The sequence below is a fragment of the Dipodomys merriami genome, unplaced genomic scaffold (assembly GCF_024711535.1).
Source record: "Dipodomys merriami isolate MVZ:Mamm:240054 unplaced genomic scaffold, mDipMer1.0.p SCAF_129, whole genome shotgun sequence".
Lineage (NCBI taxonomy): Eukaryota > Metazoa > Chordata > Mammalia > Rodentia > Heteromyidae > Dipodomys > Dipodomys merriami.
In genome coordinates, this window is record NW_027202593.1 from 3,104,814 (window position 1) to 3,115,531 (window position 10,718).

Sequence of the window (10,718 nt, forward strand, 5' to 3'; positions counted from 1 at the left end):
GACCCAGCCACAGCCGCCCGGCTGGTGGCCAAGCTGCCCGGACAGAGCAAGGCCGCTGTGGGGCTCCACACCTTCCACTCCCATCTCCCCGAGCATCAGAGCCCAGAGACAGCAAGTAACTGTGTGCCCTCCCACCCCAGCTCAGACACCAGACCCGAGCCCAGGCAATCAGAAGACGTCCCGGGGGAAGCAAGCTCACTCCGGGCTCAGGGGCTCCACACCTAAACCTTATTCCAGAAACCCTGAGGGCTATTACTACTAGACACGATCCAATGAAACACCCACCTGGGCTGGTGCATCTGTCCACAAAACCATATGCTTCCCAAACTGAATAAAACAGTCCAGACCTCAAGATTATATACGTGTGTGTGCACGTGAGCACACACGCATGTGTGCACGTACATGTGTGGGGTACACCTGCCTTGATGTCATTTCTAAAGGAGTGAAAGGCACTCTTCAAACACAGTCGGAACTAAAAAGAAGGAAAAGCAGGTCAGGCAGAACATGACATGGAAAGGCTGGTGGGCAGAGCACAGGAAGACTACAAACTGAAAAGCTGCTAGCCAATAACTGACCAAGGACGGGTTCACAAATGGGAAAGAAATGTGGTTACAGAACACAGATGGTGGGTGAAGGCATGGCTCCGGGGTAGAGTGCCAGCCAGTGAGCAAAAGCAAGCATCAGAGTCCAAGTTCGAGTCCCAGTCCTGGACAAAATAAAAAAGAATAAAGACTGTATTTATCCCGGCTTCTTCCTGCCCAACTCTCAGTAACCTGCTGGAGTTTCGCAAGCCATGCTGCCTCCTACATACACATGCACACACACATAGACACGCACACACGCATGCACGCACGCATGCACACACGCATGCACACACGCACGCGGGGGGCAGGGGGAGAAGAAATAATTAACCCCAAGTTCTCATGGAAAGACTAAAGGCCAAGCAATCAGAACCACCAGCCATGCGAGGATGTAATGGAGGCCGCGAGGTCTCTTCAAGGCTCCTGGACCTGTCACCAGTCTGCAAGACCCACTCCTCCCTCCTCTTCACTGAGTCTCCGCCCAGTGCCTGTGTCTCCTAGGTAACTAGCACACCTGGAGGTGGACCGGATAGCTGCCCTTGGTGCCATTACAGCATAATCAAAGAGTCTCAACACATACTTAGCCAAAAGCATTATATTCACATCCGTTCGTCACCGGGTAACTGTGGGTACCTTACTCTCGACACAATGCACAATTCCAAAAACGGAATAATTTAGGACCAAAACAGAGGTGGGCCCTGACGGAAACCAGGGGCGAGAGGCTGCTTTGGCCATGGCGGATTCTGGCTCCTCCTCGGGCTGAGCCCCGGGCCCCGCCCAGGCTGTGGGGTGGGGGCTGGGCCCACGGCAGGCAGGCAGGGCCCTGTGCGCGGGGGGTGCTGGCGTGGGGCTCTAACTCCACGCCACCATGTAGACACCACAGGCTCCATTAGGAAAAAAAAAGATAAATGCACATTTTGGGCAGGAAAAATTCTTTAAAGGACAAAGTCTCATGGATGGCATGGCTGACACGGGATCCAGTCTCCTGCGGTGCAGGGCGGCTGGTGTCCCCTACCCAACACAGCCCACTCGGGCTTCCCACGGAGGCCACACCAGCGCCTCATCCTTTCCTGTTTGTTCATTTCCAGAGGAGGTCTCCGGCTCCTTGCCTGCAGCTAGTGGACGGCAACCCTCTGACCTCCATCTCCCACAAGGCTGAGATTACAGACCTGCATCACCATGCTCAGCATGTTTGCTGAGATGAGAGGTCATGATAACTTTTTTCCCAGACTGCCCTCCAACCGCAGCCCTCCAAACCTCCGCCTGCAGACTAGATATAAGTGGGTTTATGAGAGAATTAAATCTGAATACTATAGACATAAAGAATGGAGACTTCTGATTAGCCAAGAATTTCAATTTGATGCAAACACTCCCCCCCCAGCACCCGTGCTCCCAGAGACATGCACGCTGAAGGAGAAATTCAACTGGCCCCAAGCAAAGTCATCACAATGGCCTTTCCTCTGGCTGCCCGGTTTTCATCCTTTTTCTGTTCCTCTGCTTCAAGATCTGTCAAGGCAGCCCCACGAATGACGCTGCCGCCGTGGTGGCGTGGCATGTCCGTGGCTGCTGCCCTCCAGCCAGGACCTGCAGGGAGCGGCCAGGGCTGGGGAGGCCCGGCCCCCGGGACACACCACCAGGGTTATTTGATTCTGGGCAGAGGCCCAACAGACTGGGGGAAAGGTTGAAAGCTGGCCGAGTAGCAGGCTCGCACTCACTCCGGCTCCTACCCAGAGAGCGGAAGGAGCAGGAAGGACGTCCCCCTCGGAGGGCCGGGCAGGCACAGGTGCCGCCTGGTCTGGTGAGAAGCAGGACTGTGGGAAGCGAGGGCACACAAAATAACCCCCTTTCCCTCCCTCCCTCCCATCTCCCCATCGTGAATGCTTCACTGCTAAGTCACACTGGCTCAGTGAGATTTGATTTGTTGATGTCTCTAAACCTGAGTAGAAGAGCCTACCGGCGTGGATATACAGATGCATCCAATCAGCACGGTCCTAGTCTCCTGGGAACGGGGAGGGGTTTGGGGGGGGGTGAGGGGCCTGGTGAAGCCACCTCCTCCCCAAGGAAGAGACCAACTTCCAGTTCCCACAGCTACTGCCCAGAGAACACTTCTATGTCTACTCTGGGAAGGAAATCCAGGAGAGCTGAGGACTGCTTAGAGGCACAGAGAGGGAGCGTGAAGCCACCATGCCACGCAGCTTCGCTCACTCCAAGAGTGCCAAGGCTCCGGGAAACTAACACGGGTGCAACACCAGGACGGAATCAAAGCCTCTCAACATTAATCACAGTGCGTTCAAGGGTGCAGCCACTTCTGCTCATTTGACTCAGTCCTGACCTTGGCTTGAGAGGCCCAAGCCAAAGAGCAGGGCCCCGCCGGATCTGGGGTGCTGGCTGACCTCTGGCTCACAGGCCAGCTGGGAGCTCCGCCCCTGCGAAGCAGAGGCTGGGTACAAAATCCAAAGCTGGAAATGGCCCGGAAGAGCGTTCTCACTGTAAGCTGGGAGTCCCCAGGGACACGGAGACCTGGCCAATGTCTCACACTTTTCTTTTTTCCCTTCTTAATTCCTGGCTTGTGCCATCAACAGTTCTGGCAGGCCCCGAGCGCACCGAAGCCTGGCTTGGCACAAGATGCCTCTCGGCCCGGACAGCTGCAAAACACTGCGGACGGAAGGAAGAGTCACGTGGATTCTGTTCTCTGGGTTTTCTCTTGGGGTAGAACCTACCTGGTCCCCAACCACAAGACACCACAGCCCTGAACCTCAAACCTCGGTCTGAAACCATGGGTGCTGGCTCCAGCCGTGCACCTCCCTGGCCACGTCCACAGAGTGCACACAGCATGGACCGGCGCGAGCGCACCTGGGAGCCATGCCCTCCTGCTGCTTTGGGCACGTGTCCCCTCTGTCAGGAACTTCTGTTCCCAGAACACAGGCCATCTGGCCCCTAAAAAGAAGCCAGCAATGGAAGCAGACAGGAAAAGGAGATTCCCAAGCGCAGCCTCCACTGGGAAAAGCAGGGAGAACTGAACCACGGCTGCAACACCACGTGGAATGTGATGAGCCGTGCCTGAGTGAGGAAATCCCTGCCACAGCCCTGCCCTGCCCTGGATCCATTCACCATGGCTGGCAGGCTGAGCGCAGCCCTCAGCGCTGTCTACGTGGAAGTGGTAAACGGATTCTCTTTTTAAGATAACACATTGCACACAAAATCAGTTCTGTGCATGCATACACGAACCATCATAGTAAGTTAGATGCGAACTAGAGCCCAGTCATTTTCCTTTTCCTTTAACAGAATCCTAAACATACAGGCTGGAGAAACTCCATCTTGAAGGCAGACTAGACAGCTGGCCAACTCAAACCTGAGGTAATGAAAGAAAAGCCTTGGTCAGATTTGGTCAGGTGTTGCTGGGCAAGGTGCAGCAAAAGGCTCTCCCCGCCAAATCAGTGCTGTTGCTAGGCTTATTTCAGAGCATACCACCCCACCAGGGTCCCGGGGCCTGTGGCCTCGCTGGGAAGGACAGTCACAGGGGCACTAGCCAAGAGAACTCGTGCCAAAACACCAGAAAACTTATCAGCAAGAACAGAAGTAATGCCAGGCCCTGGAGCCACTCAAGAGGCCAAGAGCTGAGAACCTGGATTAAAAGGTCAACATAGACAGGAAAGTCCGTGAGACCATCTCCCAACTAACCAGCAAAGAGCCAAAGAGAAGAAAGAAAGCAAACAGGTAGAGTGGGAACTTGAAATACCAGGTGCAAATATTGTCTTAGTAAGTCAGTACTTATTCATGAAACAGCAAAGTGTAAACACACACACACACACACACACACACACACACACACACACACACACACACACACACACAGTCATAATAGCTCAGCCTGCTCCAAGGCAGAAAACAAGAACTAAGCACTGAGCACTTGCAGCTGCAGGCTGAGCTCAGAGCAAGGCACAGCAAATGGTGGGACAGGAAAAAGCAGCACTGTCACAGGCCCAGGACCCCACGCCACGGGCCCGGGACCCCCACGCACGGGCCCAGGACCCCACACCACGGGCCTGGGACCCCACGCCACAGCACCTTCACAGGCCCAGGACCCCCAACACCATAGCACCTTCACAGGCCCAGGACCCCACTCCACAGGCCTGGGACCCCCACGTCACAGCACCTTCACAGGTCTGATACCCCACACCACAGGTCTGGGACCCCACTCCACAGGCCCAGGACCCCCACACCACAAGCCCAGGACCCCACGCCACAGCACCTTCACAGGCCTGGGACCCTCAATGCCACGGCACCTTCACAGGCCTGGGACCCCACTCCACAGGCCCGGGACCCCCACTCCACAGATCCAGGACCCCCACGCCATAGGCCCGGGACCCCACTCCACAGGCCCAGGACCCCCACAGGCCCAGGACCCCCACGCCACAGCACCTTCACAGGCCCAGGACCCCCAACACCATAGCACCTTCACAGGCCCAGGACCCCACTCCACAGGCCTGGGACCCCCACGTCACAGCACCTTCACAGGTCTGATACCCCACACCACAGGTCCGGGACCCCACTCCACAGGCCCAGGACCCCCACACCACAAGCCCAGGACCCCACGCCACAGCACCTTCACAGGCCTGGGACCCTCAATGCCACGGCACCTTCACAGGCCTGGGACCCCACTCCACAGGCCCGGGACCCCCACTCCACAGATCCAGGACCCCCACGCCATAGGCCCGGGACCCCACTCCACAGGCCCAGGACCCCCACAGGCCCAGGACCCCCACGCCACAGCACCTTCACAGGCCTGGGACCCTCAATGCCACGGCACCTTCACAGGCCTGGGACCCCACTCCACAGATCCAGGACCCCCACGCCATAGGCCCGGGACCCCACTCCACAGGCCCAGGACCCCCACGCCACAGCACCTTCACAGGCCTGGGACCCCACTCCACAGGCCCGGGACCCCCATTCCACAGGCCCAGGACCCCCACGCCACAGGTCCGGGACACCACTCCACAGGCCCAGGACCCCCACAGACCCAGGACCCCCACGCCACAGCACCTTCACAGGCCTGGGACCCCACTCCACAGGCCCGGGACCCCCACGCCACAGCACCTTCACAGGCCCTGGACCCTACCACAGCCTCCTTGAGGCAGCAAAGCTGAGAATTCGTTCCACAAGGAAGCAAGTCACAGTCACATGTCACTAAGGTGAAGCTCTGTGTAAGCGACGTGTGGCTCAGTGGAAGGCGCTGGCCTCCAGTGAAAAAGCCAAGCACGCGTGTGAGGCTCTGAGTTCAAGCCCTTGTCCTGGAACAAAACAACGCGCCCCAGCGCACAGGGCCAAATTCATGAAGCTGGGGTCTGCGTGGCTGGGGAGGTCAGGCCTCAAGCACGTTCATTCACTGTGGGGCGGGAAAACGCATCTGCTGTTTACCAGGCTACGCTCAAGAGTCCTCCGAAGGACGGTGTCCCTGCGCAGCCTGGATCGGGTCTGTGTGGTATTTTCTACTCTGCAAACCCTGGTTGCCCTACACACACCGCCACCGCCACCGCCCCAGGGTAGGGGACAAGGGGGGCCCTGCTAGCCTGCTCCGACCCAGGTGCAGGGCAGCTCTTTCTGAAGAAGCGTGGGCAAGCCACGGTCCAGCTCAGAGGTGGCAGGGAACCTCTTTTCCTGACTCCAGCTAAGCAGCAGAAGTGGCAAGTCAATATGTTTAGTCTTCTGGCTGGTGAAAACAAAACAGGATTCTGGAACGCATCCTCTCAAGGCACATCTCCGCCGCATCGCCACTGTGGGTATGCAACGCAAAATACATGCGGGCTGCACAGATCCTCGCCTGCGACCCAAAGGCCCCCAGGTCTGCGGTTACTGGACCACTGGAAGGACTCCAGGCCGGGTGGGCACTGGAGGCTAGATTCAGATGTTCACTTCAGAGAAAGAGAGCATGGAAAAGCTCCCAAGACGCAGGGTTAGGGGGAAAGCCTTCGCTTTGAGTCCTTCAGCCATGTCTGGAACACTTAAGTTTCTGACAATGTCTTCCTCACCCAAGCCAAGTTCTGCAGCTGGAAGGCGAGAAGGCCCCACCTGGAGGGCAAGGAGGAGGGGGAGCCCTGAGGCCGGTGGGGGTCCCCAGACCACGGGCAGCGACCTGACCACAGACACAGAGAAGGACCACAGCACACGGATCACGGGCACAGCAGACAGGACCACAGACACAGGACAGACAGAACCACAGACACAGCGCAGACAGAACCACAGACACAGCGCAGACAGGACCACAGACACAGCGCGGACAGGACCACGGACACAGCAGACAGGACCACGGACACAGCAGACAGGATCACGGACACAGCAGACAGGACCACAGACACAGCAGACAGGACCACAGACACAGCAGACAGGACCACAGACACACAGCAGACAGGACCACAGACGCAGCACAGACAGGACCACAGACACAGCGCAGACAGGACCACAGACACAGCAGACAGGACCACGGACACAGCAGACAGGACCACGGACACAGCGCAGACAGGACCACAGACACAGCGCAGACAGGACCACAGACACAGCAGACAGGACCACAGACACAGAGAAGGACCACGGCACACGGACCACGGCACACGGACCACGGGCACAGCAGATAGGACCACGGACACAGTGTAGACAGGACCACGGACACAGCAGACAGGACCACGGACACAGCGCAGACAGGACCACGGACACAGCAGACAGGACCACAGACACAGCAGACAGGACCACGGACACAGCAGACAGGACCACAGACACAGCGCAGACAGGACCACGGACACAGCGCAGACAGGACCACAGACACAGCAGACAGGACCACGGACACAGCACAGACAGGACCACGGACACAGCACAGACAGGACCACAGACACACAGCAGACAGGACCACAGACACACAGCAGACAGGACCACAGACACAGCAGACAGAACCACGGACACAGCAGACAGGACCACAGACACAGCGCAGACAGGACCACGGACACAGCAGACAGGACCACAGACACAGCAGACAGGACCACGGACACAGCAGACAGGACCACGGACACAGCACAGACAGGACCACGGACACAGCACAGACAGGACCACGGACACAGCAGACAGGACCACGGACACAGCAGACAGGACCACGGACACAGCAGACAGGACCACGGACACGGCACAGCGGAAGGACACGCAGGACACCATCTCCCCGAGCGCCCGGCGTGCGGGAGGGGCTCTCGATTCCTCCCAGCCACAGACTTTCTAAAGTGCTTCAGGCGAGGTAACCCCAAGAGCACAGGCAGCGGCGCACCCCCTGCCCAGCTCCGGGACGGACCGGGCTCCGGGGATCTCCCGGGTCCGCGGGGCTGCGGCGGGAAGCCGACCGTGGACGCGGACGCGCGACACCCGGGGGAGCGCGGCTCGGCCCCCGCGCCCGCAAACAAAGGAAAAGGAACCGGGACCACGGCACCCTGGGGTCCAGGGCTCCCCTACGTACCCCGCGCCCCGCCCTGCGCCGCCCCGGCCCGCGGCCCTCGCGCCGCCCGCGCCCCGCGCCGTCCCGGCCCGCGTCCCTCGCGCCGCCCGCGTCCCTCCCGCCGCCCGCGCCCCGCCCTGCGCCGTCCCGGCCCGCGCCCCTCGCGCCGCCCGCACCCCGCGCCTCTCGCGCCGCCCGCACCCCGCGCCGTCCCGGCCCGCGTCCCTCACCCCGCAGCGCCCCGATGAGCAGCGAGCCGTCCTTGAGCAGCTCCTTGATGAACTTGTTGGTGCGCTCCAGCTCCACCTCGTGGCACCGCAGGCGCTCCCTGAAGTCGGGGCTGTCCAGGAGCGAGTCGCTGAACTCCAGAGTGGGCAGCCCCATGGCGCCCGCGGGCTGCGCCGGGCTCCGCGCCGCTCAGGCTTCCTCCGCCGGCGCCGGCCGGGACGCGGGGCGGCTCAGCGCGGGCGCGGCGGGGCGCATGGCCGCGGGGCGCGGCGCGCGGGCGGGCGGGGGCTGGAGGCCGCGGCCCGGGCTCAGAGCGGCGGGCGGCGGGCGGCGCGCGGCCACTTCCGGCGGCTCCGCACTCCGACTGGTCCCGGCGTCAGCGGCGCAGTGAACCCCGAGCTCCCAGGGCGAAGCCGCCCGGCCGGCCCGAGCCCGCGCTCCGCCCCGGCCCCGCGCTCCGCCCCGCCCCGGCCCCGCGCTCCGCCCCAGCCCCGCGCTCCGCCCCAGCCCGCGCCCCGCCCCGGCCCCGCGCTCCGCCCCAGCCCCGCGCTCCGCCCCAGCCCGCGCCCCGCCCCGGCCCCGCGCTCCGCCCCGCCCCGGCCCCGCGCTCCGCCCCGGCCCCGCGCTCCGCCCCGCCCCGGCCCCACGCTCCGCCCCGGCCCCGCGCTCCGCCCCGCCCCGGCCCCGCGCTCCGCCCCGGCCCCGCGCTCCGCCCCGCCCCGGCCCCACGCTCCGCCCCGGCCCCGCGCTCCGCCCCGCCCCGGCCCCGCGCTCGGCCCCAGCCCGCGCCCCGCCCCGGCCCCGCGCTCCGCCCCGCCCCGGACCCGCCCCGGACCCGCGCTCCGCCCCAGCCCGCGCCCCGCCCCGGCCCCGTGCTCGGCCCCAGCCTGCGCCCCGCCCCGGACCCGCGTTCCACCCCAGCCCGCGCCCCGCCCCGGACCCGCGCTCCGCTCGGCCCGGACCCGCGCTCCACCCTGCGCCCAGGCCCGGACCCGCGCCCCGCCCCGGACCCGCGCTCAACCCCGGGCCCGCGCCCCGCCCACTGCGCGCCGGCCCCCGCGCCCCGCCCCGGACCCTCGCCCCGCCCACTGCGCGCCGGCCCCCGCGCCCCGCCCCGGACCCTCGCCCCGCCCACTGCGCGCCGGCCCCCGCGCCCCGCCCCGGACCCTCGCCCCGCCCCGGACCCTCGCCCCGCCCACTGCGCGCCGGCCCCTGCGCCCCGCCCCGGACCCTCGCCCCGCCCCGGACCCTCGCCCCGCCCCGGACCCTCGCCCCGCCCACTGCGCGCCGGCCCCTGCGCCCCGCCCCGGACCCGCGCCCCGCCACTGCGCGCCGGCCCCCGCGCCCCGCCCCGGACCCGCGCCCCGCCACTGTGCGCCGGCCCCCGACGCCTCCCCACCCACCCCCACCCGCGAGCCCTGCGCCCAGTGCCCCCTTCCTCGGTCCCACGACCCCACGCGTCCGCACCCAGGCGGTAGCTCCGTCCGTCCTGGACGCCCCCAAGGTCCTCCTTCCCGGTCACCGCTCCCCTCCAGCTCCTGGGGGAGAAGCCGCCAGGGCCGCCCGAGGGTGGAGGACGCCCTGCGGGAGCGGCGTGAATCCGGGTGGGAAAGTCGCGCCCTCGCGCACCCGGCCGCCGTGCGGTGGTGCCCCGCGGGGAAGGCCGGCGGCCCCTGGACTCGCCCTGGACGGGGCGCCCGATCCTGGTGACCTCCAGATCGTGGGTGCCCGCAGGAGTTTCGAGGAACACGTGGGGGCCTGCATTGGGGGCACCTCGTGCACCCCCGCTCTCCGCAGCCGAGCCAGCCAGAGAACCCGGAGGACGCGGTCCTGCCGGCAGCCACGCCACCCAGAGCTCGGCCGCATTTCCTCGTCTCTCCGTGGTCGTCGCTTTGCCCGTTTAAAACATCTGTTAGAAGAAAAGAAACTCCTGCAGATCATGGGAATGCCATTAAACTGCTTTACATTTTTCCCAATTAACTGCACGGACTAAAAGCCAAGAGGTTTTCCAAGTTTTGTAAGCACACAATGAGCATTAAAAATTGCGCGAGACCTTTCAGGCAGGTGAGGCCGTGGAAGCCCCTGTTGAGGGCCAGACCTGCGTTCTCCTGGGCCAGGAAAATCCGGTTTAAAAGTCTCATGTCCCCATGGATATCTTGGTGGCTAATCACAAACGTAGTCATTCTGACTGACTGCGAAGGGCGGGTCTGTGGGTGAAATGCGCCCGGCCTGGGTGGGGTGGAGGGGGGCAGAGGGGGGCGTTGTGTCCTGGGCCAGGCCTCCCTGGCGTTGGAGCTCATGTCCTGAGGCCGGTGAGCAGGTGGCCGGGGCACAGGACTGATTTCACCTGATGTGATGGCAAGCAGAGTGAAAGACAGAAAAACAGGCCCAGCGAATGGTTTTCTTTCAACCTTTGCAGTTCCAGGCAGCTAAATCCA

General features: G+C 63.3%; 1 protein-coding gene across 2 annotated transcripts in view; it reads right to left on the reverse strand.

Moving 5' to 3' along the window:
• The window catches only part of LOC138824466 (rho GTPase-activating protein 42), a 100,824-nt gene extending 92,332 nt beyond the window's left edge, over positions 1–8,492 (reverse strand). For both annotated transcript variants that reach the window (XM_070018360.1, XM_070018359.1), the window contains exon 1: positions 8,283–8,492. In XM_070018360.1, the coding sequence (XP_069874461.1) occupies positions 8,283–8,436 (154 nt within the window). In that variant the 5' untranslated portion in view covers positions 8,437–8,492. The remainder of the gene's footprint in view (positions 1–8,282) is intronic.
• Positions 8,493–10,718: the final 2,226 nt, after the last annotated feature.